Source organism: Nerophis lumbriciformis, linkage group LG20, assembly GCF_033978685.3.
Source record: "Nerophis lumbriciformis linkage group LG20, RoL_Nlum_v2.1, whole genome shotgun sequence".
Lineage (NCBI taxonomy): Eukaryota > Metazoa > Chordata > Actinopteri > Syngnathiformes > Syngnathidae > Nerophis > Nerophis lumbriciformis.
The window spans coordinates 7,275,381-7,293,253 of NC_084567.2; the positions used below are offsets into that span (position 1 = coordinate 7,275,381).

At 40.3% G+C, this 17,873-nt stretch overlaps 4 protein-coding genes and 1 non-coding gene across 5 annotated transcripts in view; 4 read left to right on the top strand and 1 right to left on the bottom strand.

Annotated features, from left to right (window-relative positions):
- The window catches only part of LOC140679617 (uncharacterized), a 49,003-nt gene extending 38,701 nt beyond the window's left edge, over nucleotides 1–10,302 (top strand). The window contains exon 2 of the mRNA XM_072915409.1: nucleotides 7,943–10,302. Coding sequence (XP_072771510.1) covers nucleotides 7,943–9,495 — 1,553 coding nt within the window. The 3' untranslated portion in view covers nucleotides 9,496–10,302. The remainder of the gene's footprint in view (nucleotides 1–7,942) is intronic.
- LOC133619319 (uncharacterized) overlaps nucleotides 1–17,873 on the top strand; it is a 455,654-nt gene that overhangs the window by 170,463 nt on the left and 267,318 nt on the right. The window lies entirely within an intron of this gene.
- The window catches only part of LOC133619862 (uncharacterized), a 498,075-nt gene that overhangs the window by 27,385 nt on the left and 452,817 nt on the right, over nucleotides 1–17,873 (top strand). The window lies entirely within an intron of this gene.
- Nucleotides 5,143–5,261, bottom strand: LOC133619891 (5S ribosomal RNA). Its single transcript, XR_009817472.1, has one exon. It is a non-coding gene; the product is annotated as a 5S ribosomal RNA (ribosomal RNA).
- The window catches only part of LOC133619309 (uncharacterized), a 29,721-nt gene continuing 27,514 nt past the window's right edge, over nucleotides 15,667–17,873 (top strand). The window contains exon 1 of the mRNA XM_061980277.2: nucleotides 15,667–15,804. Coding sequence (XP_061836261.1) covers nucleotides 15,702–15,804 — 103 coding nt within the window. The 5' untranslated portion in view covers nucleotides 15,667–15,701. The remainder of the gene's footprint in view (nucleotides 15,805–17,873) is intronic.

Below are 17,873 nucleotides of genomic sequence, written 5' to 3' on the forward strand. Positions count from 1 at the left end.
CATGATGGGAAACCGGATGTTGTGTGTCAGTGTATTAACGTGCCGGCTGGAATAAACACACGCTGAGCAATAGCTCCGTGCCTGCCTACTTTATGGGTTATAGATAAACCTATGGATAACGGAGACATATATAATAGTCTCCTTCTTGTTGTGTGTGCAGTTGCGCACTGAGCTCCAAAAGCCGTAGATGTTATAACGTGACTGGGCAGGCACGCTGTTTATATGGAGGAAAAGTGGACGTGACGACAGGCTGTCCTCACTCTGGTCCGGTATAAAATGAGGAGAAATTCGGGAGAATGGTTGTCCCGGGAGATTTTCAGGAGGGGCACTGAAATTCGGGAGTCTCCCGGAAAATTCGGGAGGGTTGGCAAGTTTGCTAAAGTCAGTGTACAAAAGTGAAAATAGAAGTGTTCTGCTGTCTATGCTTGCAATAAGAGCAATATTTATGTGAGCGTGTTTGTTTCCTCACTGAGTGCAGTTGGTCCGAGGTCGAGTACAAGTCATCCTTCAATGAGGATATTACTGATAAAAGTCAGGAGGAAAAAACCTCAAAAGGGTGAAATGCTATAATGTTGAAAATGTATACTGGGGTAGTGTGAGTTTCACACTTTCACAAGACTTACTTTGTCAAACAACTTGCCGTTTGCTTGAACCCACTAAAAGACAGAATACAACATTGTCGATTTTTGTTGAATTTCTATCTCCAGAATATTTTGATATCAAAAATGTTTTCGCGATAAGGAGCACTTCAATTATGAGCCAGAAATGTAAGAAAAGATGAAAATGGCCGCTAGTTATTTAAAAGGTATTTTATTGTTTAGATCGGAAGTTGCAAACTCCCGGCGCATGCGCAAACACTTTGAACATTGGCAAAGCGGAAAGTCCAAGATGGCGGACTAAGCGGCGTGGCTATCCGGAGAAATTTCACATTTACGATCTTATAGATTCAAAAATAGCATCAAATTCCTTTAGCTATTCGCCTTTTCTTAAGCCCACCGAACGGACTTTGAGTGTGGAGCGATGGCGTGTTATGTGAAGTGAAGATTGAAGACGTGATAGAAGATGGACGACTACTGCTATGCTAAGATGGCGACGTCCGCTAAAAGAGAAGATGAAAGAGAATCAACTTCCAGCAAATCACCAACGGAGATAAAGACGAAAGATGAAGGTGAGTGTGTTGCGTTCCCTCATTTGAAAGCTGTTTGAATTCCAAGCCCTAAAAATAGAACAAACAATGTAAACAAAGAACCTCGATCCAAAATGTCTGAAATGTCTGTTAGAAGTTAGTAGCAGTAGTAAACAGTAGGCAAGCAACGATACTTGGTATAATCCTGCGTGAATCCGCCTTTATTGACCGTCATCCTGTGTTTTAATATTTTTCAATCAGCCTTTTTGTTTGTTTCTGCAAAGTTTCTCACCCTCTGATACAACATGTACTAAAAAACTCAGCAGACACTTTTTGTTGAAACCATTTTTGAGTTTGTGGATGAAAACATTTTAGCCCTGAAATAATCATTAAACTTGTGTAATGTGTTGGTGCGCATTATTTTACGGTACCTCAAATTCAAACTACTTTAATGTACTTTTATTAAATATAAAAACTGTTACTGTTACACCTCTAGTAAACACAATTATAGATATAACAAAATGACAGTTGTCAGCTGTGAGCATATATTACCTCCATCAAACATGGCGGAAATGTCTGTTACAAGATACTGTGCTAGTAAACATACTTGCCAACCTTGAGACCTCCGAATACGGGAGATTTGGGGGGGATAAGGGGGCAGGAGTATATTTATAGCTAGAATACACTGACATTCAGGTATTTCTTATGTATATATATATATATATATATATATATATATATATATATATATATATATATATATATACATATCAAATAAATACTTGACTTTCAGTGAATTCTAGCTATATATATACACACACACACATATATATATATATATATATATATATATATATATATATATATATAAAAGAAATACTTGAAATTCAGTGTTAATTTATTTACACGTATACACACATAACACTCCTCTACTCATTGTTGTATTTGAAAGTGCAATGCTTTGCAGCCAGTAGCACAGCCTTTGAAGGAGTATATGTATGGGCAGTGTAATATTCTGGGTTGGAGTCAATAACCAGGCGAGGTGATGAAGTTAGGTCTCTTTACTTCATACTTCAGAACCGACTCCCACACTTGCCGTCAGGGTGCACAATACAACGTAAACCGTTGGCCAACCAAAAAGTAACCACAGAACATTATACCCAACATTCACCAGGAGATGGCGACAAACAACTTAGATCACTCTATTACCGGCAGCATATGTGAAATTGAATTTGCAGGAAAGGAGTGAGTTTAGGGTTGAATTGTCCATCCTCGTTCTATTCTCTTTCACTCGTTGTCGCCATGACTGTCTCTTCTTCTTTCTTCTGCTTCGTCTCCTTCTTGTTTATATGAAGGAAAAGCGGACGTGACGACAGGCTGTCCTCACTCAGGTCCGCACGGGCCTGGAGGGGGCGTGCCTTAACTCCAGCTGGAAATCGGGAGAAATTCGGGAGAATGGTTGTCCTGGGAGATTTTCGGGAGAGGCACTGAAATTCGGAAGTCTCCCGGAAAATTCGGGAGGGTTGGCAAGTATGGTAGTAAATAGTAGGGATGCAACTGTACTCGCTATTATCCTGCACCGGAAAATCTGCCTTAATTTAAATAAAAAGTGATATTCATCGAGATTGGATGGTATATAGTTTGTATTTTTTGTTTTTCAATAGTGCTATTTAAGTGATCTGCTTATCAGTCAGCTTCTAAAACTTGTAGCTCATCCTCCTTATTTTCAGGCTCAAAAATATAAGGTTCTGGATCATAATTTCTCCCCAAGTATTCTTTGATGGCACTCATGAAGTCTGCCTTTATTAGTAATAGTTGGTGGTGTTGTTGAAGGAAATAGCGAACTGTGAAAGTAATGTGCCGCCGTTTGCTTAAAATGATAAAAAATTATGAAATACGTAAATATTACATGTTATTATGAATGTGCCTGTTATTACATTACATATATACTTACAGCATGCATATAAAAAGTTGCTGGATATTTTTTTAGAGTATTTTTATAGAAAAAATAGAGTGCATCCCCTTTACCTGCATTGTTAGCTGACTTTTGCTTGCGTTTATTTACGAGTTAGAATCAGTGATGGGCAGTAGTGCACAACAAGTAGTGACGCTATGTAGCTTAACTACAGTTCCCAGTAGCGTGGCGTTAGCCGAGATCCTTTTTTGAACCTGTGGTTATACCGAACAACCCTACTACACACACATACAGTACATAGAAGAAAGTGTGTTTTTGTTGTTTGTGTCTTGCAGACGTCCAGCAGCTGATTGGTAATCCAGAAGACGTTTCCCCTCAGTTAGGGGGGAGCTCCACTTTGAAGCAGGAGACTCCACAACCACCCTGCATTAAAAAGGAAGAGGAGGAACTCTGCATCACTCAGGAGGGAGAGTGTCTTCTAGGACGAGAGGAAGCTGATTACACCAAGTTTCCACTGAATGTTATCTTTGTGAAGACTGAAGATGATGAAGAGAAACCACAAGGCGAAGACGAGGTTGAAGAACCTTTGAGCAGCGATAAAGACTGTGAAGGTAAAAATGTTCGAGCTGCTCAGTTTGTGGCAAAAGCTTTTCTCAAAAAAGCTCTTTGACTCGACACATGAGAACACACACAGGTGGAAAAACCATTTAATTGTCCAGTTTGTGGCGAAAGCTTTTCTTGAAAAACCTATTTGACTCGACACATGAGAACACACACAAGGGGAAAAATATTAATTGTACAGTCTGTGGCGAAAGCTTTTCTCAAAATACCTCTTTGACTCAACACATCAGAACAAACACAGATGAAAAACTATATAAGTGTTCAATCAATCAAAGTTTATTGATATATTCCTTAATCACAAATTTCTCAAAGGGCTGCACAAGCCACAATGACATCCTCGGCTCAGATCCCACATCAGGGCAAGAAAAAACTCAATGGGAACAACGAGAAACCTTTGCGACCGGTGCAATGGACGTAAAGTGGATCTAGTTAATAGTGTGAGAGTCCAGTCCATAGTGGATCTAGTTAATAGTGTGAGAGTCCAGTCCATAGTGGATCTAGTTAATAGTGTGAGAGTCCAGTCCATAGTGGATCTAGTTAATAGTGTGAGAGTCCAGTCCATAGTGGGGCCAGCAGGAGATCATCTTGAATGGAGACAAGTCAGCAGCGCAGAGACGTCCCCAACTGATGCACAGATGAGTGGTTCACCCCGGGTCCTTGGAACAGGTCGTGCGTCATCTGGGGTCACCTAATAACCTCTCCACGCAGGAGAGGGGGGCAGAGCGGAAAAGAGAGGGCAGATCAACTGGTCTAAAAGGGGGGTCTATTTAAAAGCAAGCATTTACAAATAACCCTCCTGTTGAAGCGAGACTAATCTGCTATACCTCTCATCATTGCCTCTCGCAGGCAGGAGCCCAGAGACAAGTACTCGATGCCTGGACATCTTTCTGGCGAGATTACAAGTCTTAGCTATGTTCCTCTTTGTAATCTCTGACTGGCTCATCCTAGTGTCATTGGAGCCAACGTGTACAACTATGTTTGCGTAGCTATAGAGGTGCAATTGGCCTGTCGTACAAGTTTACAAGGCCTGCTGCGAGTTTAAAATTAGCTTCAATGTCAGGTGCTCTGACCCTGGGAATACACTTAATTATGGCTGGTTTGCTAAGCTGTTTGTTTCGGGTGATGGAGACCCCTATGACTAAGGGTGCCCGGTAGCCTGGGGTGTAGGACTAGCTAAAAGGCTAAATCTATTATGCGTCTCAACCGGTTCACCTTTGCTTGTAGGCCGCTTAGGGCTGCTACAAACTGGGCTAGTCAGCTCGCTACTGCTAATGCTAGTGTCCGCCGCGTCCAAAGTTACAAAATTACTCTGCTCTAGTTGGCGGACAAGGTCCTCTAGTAGGACCGACCTATCCATGAGAACGGTGCACGAAGAGCAGGGAGCCATACTCACGTTGTTTCTTTCACCGAGTCGAGTTCTTGCTGTCTTCGGTGGTCGCAACGTGTGGCAGCAGGTTCCTACAGACCGTCGCCGCGCTCAAGCTTACAGCACCTGGTATTCCCAGGCGGTCTCCCATCCAAGTACTAACCAGGCCCGACCCTGCTTAACTTCCAAGATCGGACGAGATCGGGCGTGCTCAAGGTAGTAATGCTGTAAGTCATTAGTTGACTGCTAATTGGGCAGTTTTAACTGCGCTAATACAAATCCTGTTTCCATATGAGTTGGGAAATTGTGTTAGATGTAAATATGAACGGAATAAAATGATTTTCAAATCATTTTCAACCCATATTCAGTTGAATATGCTACAAATACAACATATTTGATGTTCAAACTGATAAACATTTTTTATTTTTTTTGCAAATAATCATTAACTTTAGAATTTGATGCCAGCAACATGTGGCAAAGAAGTTGGGAAAGGTGGCAATAAATACTGATAAAGTTGAGGAATGCTCATCAAACATCTATTTGGAACATCCCACAGGTGAACAGGCAAATTGGGAACAGGTGGGTGCCATGATTGGGTATAAAAACAGCTTCTCAAAAATGCTCAGTCTTTCACAAGAAAGGATGGGGCGAGGTACACCCCTTTGTCCACAACTGCGGTTGCAAATAGTCAAACAGTTTAAGAACAACGTTTCTCAAAGTGCAATTGCAAGAAATTTAGGGATTTCAACATCTACGGTCCATAATATCATCAAAAGGTTCAGAGAATCTGGAGAAATCACTCCAAGTAAGCAGCATGGCCGGAAACCAACATTGAATGACCGTGACCTTCGATCCCTCAGACGGCACTGTATCAAAAACCGACATCAATCTCTAAAGGATATCACCACATGGGCTCAGGAACACTTCAGAAAAGCACTGTCACTAAATACAGTTTGTCGCTACATCTGTAAGTGCAAGTTAAAGCTCTACTATGCAAAGCGAAAGCCATTTATCAACAACATCCAGAAACGCCGCCGGCTTCTCTGGGCCCGAGATCATCTAAGATGGACTGATGCAAAGTGGAAATGTGTTCTGTGGTCTGACAAGTCCACATTTCAAATTGTTTTTGGAAATATTTGACATCGTGTCATCCGGACCAAAGGGGAAGCGAACCATCCAGACTGTTATCGACGCAAAGTTCAAAAGCCAGCTACTGTGATGGCATGGGGGTGCATTAGTGCCCAAGGCATGGGTAACTTACACATCTGTGAAGGCACCATTAATGCTGAAAGGTACATACAGGTTTTGGAACAACATATGCTGCCATCTAAGCGCCGTCTTTTTCATGGACGCCGCTGCTTATTTCAGCAAGACAATGCCAAGCCACATTCAGCACGTGTTACAACAGCGTGGCTTCGTAAAAAAAGAGTGCGGGTACTTTCCTGGTCCGCCTGTAGTCCAGACCTGTCTCCCATCGAAAATGTGTGGCGCATTATGAAGTGTAAAATACGACAGCGGAGACCCCGGACTGTTGAACGACTGAAGCTCTACATAAAACAAGAATGGGAAATAATTCCACTTTCAAAGCTTCAACAATTAGTTTCCTCAGTTTCCAATCGTTTATTGAGTGTTGTTAAAAGAAAAGGTGATGTAACACAGTAGTGAACATGCCCTTTCCCAACTACTTTGGCACAAGTTGCAGCCATGAAATTCTAAGTTAATTATTATTTGCAAAAAAAAATAATGTTTATGAGTTTGAACATCAGATATCTTGTCTTTGTAGTGCATTCAATTGAATATGGGTTGAAAAGGATTTGCAAATCATTGTATTCCGTTTATATTTACATCTAACACAATTTCCCAACTCATATGGAAACGGGGTTTGTATTTGGCATCAAGCCAAGCAGCTGTGTGCACGTCTACGTATCTACATGTGCACAGCAGGGGAGCTGGTTAACTTATGAGAGTAGTATGTGTGTTTGTGAGAATGTCAACGTGTTGTCTGAGTGACGTCAGTGAGTGAGCGGGCGAGTAAGGAGAGAGCAGCAGGACAGGTGTAACAACTACATTATACCTGTCACTATTTAAACTCCTTGTGCAGATCTGAATGCTTATTATTTAAATGTTGACCTAAGTCTGAAGCAAAGGTGGTAATACTAATCACCACATTTGTTTGGCAAGGCGTGTTTTAAAGCAGCTGTTGTGAGAGTAGTGTATGTGTGTGTGTACCTTTTAAGAGTGGCAGTATGTGGGGTGAGTGACGTGAATAAGTGAGTGGGCAAGTAAGGAGAGGTAGTGGTAGCAGATGCAGGATTTTTAATAGCATGGTGGATGTCCGGTTGTGCCCTGTGGAAATAATAAATAAAGTGAGCAAATTGTAACTAATCGACGGCCTTGTCCTTCCGACCAAAGAGCGGAACTTTATGGACCCAGTGTTACCCCCGACAAAACATGGGCCCTGGAGGGAACGTCTCCCCTGCGCTCCTCGACCACGATCTGGGAGCCCACAAACAGGAAAGGTGTAAAGCAACCCTTGCAGAGCGGCGGCTCCCTGTTTAAAGTGTCACCTTTATTGTTAGTTTAGAAGCCCAAATACCTCCATATTGCACTTCACACACCCTCTTTATTAACCTGTAGAATTGTCCTTTGTTTCCTTTCTTCCTCTCCACCATGTTATTGCTTGTATGCATTTTGTGTGTGCGTTTTGACACACTCAACATCATGTGCCTCGGCTCTGTAGGCACAGCCGCATTCAGATGAAAGAACGGTACCGGTACTTTTCAAAGGTGGTATAGTACCGATTTCAATTGATTAGTAGCACAATACTTTATTTGTAGCAGTATACTGTACAACCCTACTACACACACGTACAGTACATAGAAGAAAGTGTGATTTTGTTGTTTGTGTCTTGCAGACCTCCAGCAGCTGATCGGTAATCCAGAAGAAGTTTCCCCTCAGTTAGGGGGGAGCTCCACTTTGAAGCAGGAGACTCCACAACCACCCTGCATTAAAAAGGAAGAGGAGGAACTCTGCATCACTCAGGAGGGAGAGTGTCTTCTAGGACGAGAGGAAGCTGATTACACCAAGTTTCCACTGAGTATTCTCTCTCTGAAGACTGAAAATGTTGAAGAGAAACCACAAGTAGACAACCTCTTAGCTCCACTATCAGATAGTGAGGCTGAAGACGAGGTTGAAGAACCTTTGAGCAGCGATAAAGACTGTGAAGGTGATATGAGGACTCACACTGACAACAAACACTCTGAATGCTCTTCAAAGAAGAGAGGTCAATCATGTTTGAACTGCTCAGTTTGTGCTAAAAGTTTTACAAGAAAGAGCAATTTGGCTCAACATATGAGAACACACACAGGTGAAAAACCATTTAATTGTTCAGTTTGTGGAAAAAGCTTTTCTCAAAATTGCACTTTGACTGCACATATGAAAACACACACGGGTGAAAAACCATTTGAATGTTTAGTTTGTGGCAAAAGCTTTGCTCTAAATAGCCGTTTGACTCAACACATGAGAACACACATAGGTGAAAAAACATGTTATTGTTCAGTTTGTGGTAAAAGCTTTAATCAAAATAGCAGTTTGACTCAACACATGAAAACACACACAGGTGAGAAACCATTTAAATGTTTAGTTTGTGGCAAAAGCTTTCCTCTAAATTGCCGTTTGACTCAACACATGAGAACACACACGGGTGAAAAAACGTTTAATTGTTCATTTTGTGGAAAAAGCTTTTCTCAAAATAGTGATTTGACTGAACACATGAGAACACACACAGGTGAAAAACCTTTTAATTGTTCAGTTTGTGGAAAAAGCTTTTCTCAAAATAGGTCTTTGACTAAACACATGAAAACACACACAGGTGAAAAAACATTTATTTGTTCAGTTTGTGGCAAAGGCTTTTCTCAAAATGTCCATTTAACTCAACACATGACAACACACACAGGTGAAAAAACATTTAATTGTTCAGTTTGTGGCAAAAGCTTTTCTCACAATTGCAATTTGACTCAACACATGAGAACACACACAGGTGAAAAACCATTTAATTGTTCAGTTTGTGGTAAAAGTTTTTATCGAAATTGCCGTTTGACTCAACACATGAAAACACACACAGGTGAGAAACCATTTAAATGTTTAGTTTGTGGCAAAAGATTTTCTCAAAATTGCCGTTTGACTCTACACATGAGAACACACACAGGGGAAAAAACATGTAATTGTTCAGTTTGTGGCAAAATATTTTCTCGAAATAGCTCTTTGACTGAACACATGAGAAGACACACAGGTGAAAAACCATTTAACTGTTTGATTTGTGGTGAAAACTTTTCTATTAAGAGCCATTTGACTGAACACATGAGAACACACACAGGTGAAAAACCATTTAGTTGTTCAGTCTGCTGTAAAAGGTTCCCACATAATGCAGACGCAGTAAAACACATGAGAACACACAAGGGAAAATAACCAATTAGCTGTTAAGTTTGTGGTATGTTGCTCATATGTGGCGACATCCACCCTACCCAGGACCTCCTCACTGCTTCTTTCACAAATATCTGAGGTATTCATACAAACTTGTATTTTTTGGAGCATAATCTTATCTACTCATAACCCCATGTCTTCTCTGTATCTGAAACCTTCCTGAACAGTAAGATAGATGATGCTTCAAGTGCTTGGTTACTCCTTCTTCAGTCCAGGGACCTGGGGCCTCATGTGTCAAGTTTGTGTACGCTCAAAAACCTGCACTACACCCTTTTTCACTGCAGAGTTGAGATGTATCAAAACTGATGTTGACGCATAAATGATGCTGGGTAACTGTTTGCATAACAAACTGCCAACCTTTACTCCTCAGAGTGATTGATGTGCAAATCAGAGACATATGAACAATTAACACCCAAAACCCAACCCCCACCTCCCGCGACATTCGGGCATAACAGGTTCAATCCGGCCCGCGATACGAGTTTGCGAATTTAAAATTTAGTTGCATTTTTTCAAGAAAGAAACTGCTGTTCTAATTGTGTCCACTGGATGTCGCAATAGTAATGTTGTTAGGCAAGCAAATAGTTTATACTAAGACGAGCAAGTATACCAAGCAAGAGGTACACGACTCCTCCCCCTCATCCCAACAGGAGTAAAATAAGCAATCAGTAACCCCACTTAAAATGCAGCATGAGACACTGCACACTGATATAGTTCTGTGAAAATGATTGTCTTCTGTGCAAATGTAAAGAAAGTGAACAGTGTGTGATTTACTGCAATACTGTCAGTCTTTGAACTTTTTACTTGTGCTTTGTTGAAATTGTTCACACATTGCACAGCTTTTATTTTTCATCAATACACATTATGTCTAGAAGACAGGAAGTAACTCAACACTCTTGAATAGTTTCTACCTCAGTTTGTATGGTTTGTTGAGTTAGCACAGGATTAATATGTGGAAATGACAAATGAGGTAGTTGATACATAGAATAATTTTTATTCATGCTTTATATAGTTTTTTTGTTCAATCCTAGATTGGTTATGACTTAGTTTAATTGCTTTGTACAAACACTGAGATTAAGTCTAAATTCATTGTGTTCTTCAAGGTGTTACTGAAAATGCACCATTTGTTTCTTCTAAATGTTTAACTAACTTGAAGTGTTTTGTCAAGAGTATTATTTGTGGTATGTTCATTTTCAGAATGTGCTTGTTCTATTTTGGGCCGACGTCAAATAAAGAAAACAATCTGAAGTTGTCGTGGTCTTATTTTTGATGAGGTGGCGTCTTGTCCAGGGTGTACGCCGCCTTCCGCCCGAATGAGGACCTTATTTTGCTGCCTATCCATTGAGCGCAACCGCTACTCCTCATAGGTTCTGATGTCTCAGCTACTTGCTCCTACAGAGCCGGTGCGAGCAGGCCCATCTGGCGGCCCCATAGCAGTCTGTACCAACCTAGGCTGGTCCCTACAAGGTCCGGCTGTGATCTCCGTATCTTCCCATCAGCCTTCCTGTCTGCACGTTACCACTGAATCCCCATATACGGAACCGGAACCGGAACCGGATGCTACAGAGCTGAGGAAATCCACCTTCGTTGGAACTATTTCCAGTGCTTCATCCACTCAGCTTACTGATTTCAGTAAGTTCTCCACATGGAAACAGCTTCTACAAGAGACAGCTAGCTCCCTTCATGGGGCGGCTGATGCTGGGGCTTCATCCCCACCTTCCGCCGCGGATTTTCTGCAAGCGGAAAAGCTTATATTGCAAAGGGTTCAAGGACGTTGTTTTCCAGAAGTGTTGAGAGAGCTCAAGGCTGGACGGTCTCCGCCTTCAGACAGTCGAATTGCATCACTTTCCCCAGAATACGAAGGAGCCACAGGATTACTCAGAGTTGGTGGACGGTTGCGATTGGGAGAGAATCCATCCTATAATATTGGATCCAAGCCACCACGTGACAAAGCTTGTCATAAAGGATCATGATGAAGTACTGTTGCACCCTGGTCCAGAAAGAGTTCTTGCTGAAATACGACGTAAATTTTAGATCTTAAGGGGCAAAGAAGCAATATGGAAACATCAGCATATCAGTACATGTCTAGAATATCGTTGTTGTAAAGCCAAGCCTGACATTCCTAAAATGGCTGATTACCCACCTGCTCGACTGCGACTTCATAAGCCACCTTTCTACTCAACCGGAGTTGATTGCTTTGGACCTCTTCAAGTGAAAATTGGGCGCCACACAGAGAAAAGATGGGGTATCATCTGTAAGTGCATGACAACTCGCTCTGCACACTTGGAACTACTGGAGAATCTTGATACGGACGCATTCCTGCTATCCTTAAGAAGATTCATCTCACAACACGGCAAACCCTTTGAACTCCTCATGGACAATGGTACCAACTTTGTTGGTGGAGAGCGTGAATTACGTGAAGGAGTTGCTTCAATGGAACCATAGTTGAGAGAGCAACTTTCAGAGCACCAGATTTCATTCCGATTCAATCCTCCATGCGCACCACATTTTGGGGGCACATGGGAGAGAGAGGTAAAATCCATTTAGACAGCACTCAAGAGTGGTTCTCAAAGACCAAACAGTCCCTGAACCAGTATTACTGACAACTTTGATAGAGGTTGAAGGCATAATGAATGCTAAACCTTCCTGCATGAGAAGAAGCTGGCAGAAATTTACCCCAACATGTGGGTTGCTCTGAGAATCTCTGCCACTCTTCCTGTTACAGTGGCTGCTGCTGAAAGAAGCTTGTCGAAGCTCAAACTCATTAAAACCTACCTGAGATCTACTATGATGCAAGAACGTCTCAGTGGACTTTCCATCATAAGCATAAATCATGTGGTCTCAAATCAGTTGTCATATGATGATGTTGTAGATGACGTTGCTGCAAGAAAGACTAGGAGAGTAAGGCTGTAGCAGGTGATGTGAGGTTGATGAGGGGGTGGTGTGCAGTAATGTGTAAGTCATTCTAGTTAATGCAATATTAAAAAGCACAAATAGAGAACTCTGTAGGATCCCCTTTTTTTGTAATATAGTTGTTAAAGTCATACTGGTTTGATATCTTGTTTTGTGCAGTGCCTTATTTATATTGTATTTTTAATTTATTTTATGCAACTTGTTGACACGTTTTATTTTGTGTTTATGTACCGTATTTTCCGCACCATAAGGCGCCCTGGGTTAAAAGCTGCGCCTTCAATGAACGGCATATTTCAAAACTTTGTCCACCTATAAGCCGCCCGGTGTTGTAAGCCGCATCTAACTGCGCTAAAGGAATGTCAAAAAAACAGTCAGATAGGTCAGTCAAACTTTAATAATATATTAAAAACCAGCGTTCTAACAACTCTGTTCACTCCCAAAATGTACGCAAATGTGCAATCACAAACATACGTATATCAACATGGACAGAGCTGCGTGAAAAAAGCCACCCGGCCTCTTCGCGTAAACTTAAACTTACCTTAACCACTCGCTCATCTTTTCTTCATCCATCCCTTCGAGTTAGCTTTTATGATGACGCCGGCTGGAAAGGTCTCTTTTGGCAAGGTTTTCCTTTTGAATATCACCATGGGTGGAAGTTTCATTAGCATGGCAAGCTAGAACCACAGTGAAGGATGACTTCTCATTCCCTGTGGTGCGAATATTCACCGTACGTGCTCCCGTTCCACAGTGCGGTTCACAGGAATATCAGTTGCTGTGAAATACGGTAGTAATCCGTGTGCGGATGGAGAGATTGCGTCTTTTCATGAACCGGATCCTTGTCGCTTTGTAGGAGCCATTTTGTGGTCTTTACAGATGTAAACACACAAAGGAAATGAAACGTACGGTGATATCCGCGCGCTTTTTCTTCTTCTACGCGGGCGGGTGGTTGCTTACAGTAGAAGAAGAAGCGCTTCCTGTTCTATGGGGGCGGGTGCTTACCTTGGCGGTTGCTTGCGTAGAAGAAGAAGCTCTTCCTGTTCTACCGGGAAAAAAGATGGCGGCTGTTTACCGAAGTTGCGAGACCGAAACTTTATGAAAATGAATCTTAATATTTATCCATATATAAAGCGCACCGGGTTAAAAGCCGCACTGTCAGCTTTTGAGTAAAATTGTGGTTTTTAGGTGCGGCTAATGGTGCGGAAAATACGGTATGTAAAAAATATTGTATTTCATATATTCATTTTTTATTTTTTGTATTCATTTATTTATTCATTTTTTTTTTTATCTTGTTAACTATTCTGATTGTTAATTTGCTTTCTTTAAGTGTAGAGAGAGAAAGAGAGAGAGAGAGAGAGAGAGAGAGAGATCTACATCCTGAAAATATGCAAACAAAACTGTTTGGATAATTGATACTTCAAACTTGCATAAATAAATATTAAGGAATATAACATAACTTGGCTTCTGAGAGTTTCAAAATGTAATGAATAAAATGCTAAAGTTGTTGATAAACAAGCAATTATTTTAATAATTAAATATGGTCATTTTAAATGAATTATTATGATAATTTAAAATCAATTATTTCAGATATGTTTATTTTAATGTATATTTCTATGGCTGGATGTAATAAGGAGTCAGGGAAAAAATACAAAGAAAAATACAATTAATTTTGATGTTTTTAGCAAAATATAGTAAAAATGTATTTTTTTTTTTTTTTTAATTAATAATTATATTTATTTTTAGGTAAGATAAACATAATAATACAATTTATCTCTAGTCTGGATAATTTAGTTCTTGTCACCCTGTTGTCCTCCAGTCATGAAAAAAGGCTGTCCTCACTCAGGTCCGCATGGAGCTGGAGGGGGCGTGGCTTCCAGCTCCGGCTGAAAACCGGGAGATTTTCAGGAGAATATTTGTTTTTGGGAGAGGCGCTGAATTTCGGGAGTCTCCCGGAAAATCCGGGAGGGTTGGCAAGTATGGTTTTATTGCACTGTAATGAAAATAAGAAATAAATAAAAGTGCGAAATAAAAAAATAGTAATAGCCTACTAAAATGCCTGCAATCAACAGTTAAATAAATAGGCCTCGTTTGTTAAGTGCAAAAACAAATATTAAATTAAGAAACCCTTAACAAATACCAACATAAAAACTAAATGTTCTGTAGCAAAGAAAATGTAAACTTAAATATGCAAACAAAAAGAAAATAAATACCTTCAAAATAAAACAAATAAATTAAGAGCCAGAAATGCCAACATAAAAACTAAATGTTCTGTAGCCTACGTTTAAAAATATAACAAAGAAAATATTAACTTAAATGTGCAAACAAAAAGAAAATAAATAGGCTACCTTAAATAAAACAAAACACATATTAAACCAAGTGCCAGAAAAGCCAACATTAAAACTAACATTTCTGTCGCTTACATTTAAAAATATAAAAATGGAAATATCAACTTAAATATGCAATAAAAAAGAAAATAGCTTAAATAATAAAAAAAATCAAGATAAATAATAGCCTATGTATATGTACATACATTAGTTATTATTTTTATTTTAAATCTTCTCAAACAGCCTGCCCTACACTTTACCCCCCGCCCCTCCCCCTCGCGTCGCTGCTGCTCAGCCTTGCCCTGCACTGACTTTCTTTCTGTCTCCTCTACTCTCATAACTTTATGTGTTGAGATAATGGGGACGGTGTTTGTTTTCATGTGGCTTGAGTCAACATTAGCCGTTAGCTTGGGGAATGAATGGAGAACGGATGCCAATGGCATGAAACAAATCCCCACGACGGGAGGAGAATCACTCGCGGCATTGGGGCAAGCAGAGCAGAGAGCGAGAGCGTTGTCGTTCACTGAGTGATTCATGTCGTTAATCTGCGGTGAACGAATCGTTCACTCAGTCCCTCCCCCCCACCCCCATGATGAGTAGCTGGCTGCGTCGTTCGCCGACGTCACAGAATGCGCCAGTTCCACTCATACCGGCATGGTCGCGGCGGAGCTCAACTGAACTGAGAAAGGAACGAATCAGTTCATGAAGTGATTCGTCACTCAAAAGATTCGTTCGTTCGAACGAATCGTTCGCGAACGACACAACATTACAAAGCGGAAAGTCCAAGATGGCTGTCTAAGCGATGTGGCTTTCCGGAGAAATTTCACATTTACGATCTTATAGATTAAAAAATAGCATCAAATACCTCAACCATTCACCTTTTCTTAAGCCCAGGAAACGGACTTTGAGTGTGGAGCGATGGCGTGTTATCTGAAGTGAAGATTGAAGACGTGCTAGAAGATGGACGACTACTGCTATGCTAAGATGGCGACGTCCGCTAAAAGAGAAGATGAAAGAGAATCAGCGCCACCAACGGAGAACAATCTGAAAAGCGAAGATGAAGGTGAGTGTGTTGCGTTCCCTCATTTGAAAGCTGTTTGAATTCCAAGCCCTAAAAATAGACATTAGCCGACTTTTTTGAGCAATGTAAACAAAGAACCTCGATCCAAAATGTCTGAAATGTCTGTTAGAAGTTAGTAGCAGTAGTAAACAGTAGGCAAGCAACGATACTTGGTATAATCCTGCGTGAATCCGCCTTTATTGACCGTCATCATGTGTGTGTGAGAATGTATGTGTGACTGAACTACTGTATTTGTCCTAACTGGGAGATTAAACCATACTTGCCAACCTTGAGACCTCCGATTTCGGGCGGTGGGGGGCGGGGGCGTGGTTGGGGGCGGGGCTAAGAGGGGAGGAGTATATTTACAGCTAGAATTCACCAAGTCAAGTATTTCTTATATATATATATATATATATATATATATATATATATATATATATATATATATATATATATATATATATATATATAAATAAAAGAAATACTTGACTTTCAGTGAATTCTAGCTGTATATATATTTATTTTATTATATATATATATGTATGTATATATATATATATATATATATATATATATATATATATATATATATATATATATATATATATATATAAATACAAGAAATATTTGAATTTCAGTGTTCATTTATTTACACATATACACACACATAACACTCATCTACTCATTGTTGAGTTAAGGGTTGAATTGTCCATCCTTGTTCTATTCTCTGTCCTTTCGCAGGTACCCAGAAAGGTTTCGAGTACCACCAAAAAAACTGAATCTCTGAAGACAGTATAAAAATCTGTGTTAAAGGTGTACAAATACTGTTTGTATAATAAGCATGTTATTGTTTACAAATGAGGGTTAAGAGTTCAGTACTAAAAAAAAAAGTAAAAAGAATGTGGCTTGAGTACAGTTTTTTTAATTGATCTGCTGCATTTTTTGGTTGGGTTGTTTATTTATTTTGAGTAACTTCTATACATTTCTAAAAGGGGAATAATGTAATAGAGTGATCTATGTTTGTCTGTTGCCATCTCCTGGTGAATGTTGGCTATAGCGTACTGGGGTTACTTTTTGGTTGGCCAACGATTTACGTGGTGTTGCGCACCTGACGTCACTCAGGTCCGCATGGAGCTGGAGGGGGCGTGGCTTCCAGCTCCGCCTGAATTTCGGGAGATTTTCGGGAGAAAATTTGTCTCGGGGGGTTTTCGGAAGAGGCGCTGAATTTCGGGAGTCTCCCGGAAAATCCGGGAGGGTTGGCAAGTATGGATTAAACACACCCACTAATTTATTCAGAAAAAGGCATTTTTGCATCTAAATATTTTTGTGCTAAAAACATCTGCAGACACTCTTTTTTTAAATCATTTTTGAGTTTGTGGATAAACACGTTTTGTCCCTGAAATAATCATTAAACTTGTTTTAAAGGCTTACTAAAATGAGATTTTCTTATTTAAACTGGATTATTCTATGTGTCATACTTGATCATTTCGTGATATTGCCATATTTTTGCTGAAAGGATTTAGTATATACCAGTGACGTGCGGTGAGGTTGATGACTGGTGAGGCACTGACTTCATCCCAGTCAGATTTACAAACATATGAACCCTAAAGAGTATCTTATTCACCATTTGATTGGCAGCAGTTAACGGGTTGTGTTTAAAAGCTCATACCAGCATTCTTCCCTGCTTGGCACTCAGCATCAAGGCTTGGAATTGGGGTTAAATTACCAAAAATGATTCCCGGGCGCGGCGCCGCGGCTGCCCACTGCTCCCCTCACCTCCCAGGGGGTGATCAAGGGGATGGGTCAAATGCAGACGACACATTTCATCACACCTAGTGTGTGTGACAATCATTGGTACTTTAACTTAACTTTAACTTTACACATACAAACTGTAGCACACAAAAAAGCACATTTAATTAAAAAAAACGTTATTATGGTCTTACCTTTACTTATAAATGAAGTCCATGCGCCGCAACTAAAGCCTTCACTTAAACTTTCCACGTACAAGATTGAATCTATTTAAACAAGTGAAACCGAGGGTTTATAAATGTCGCCTATACTGTATGAAACTA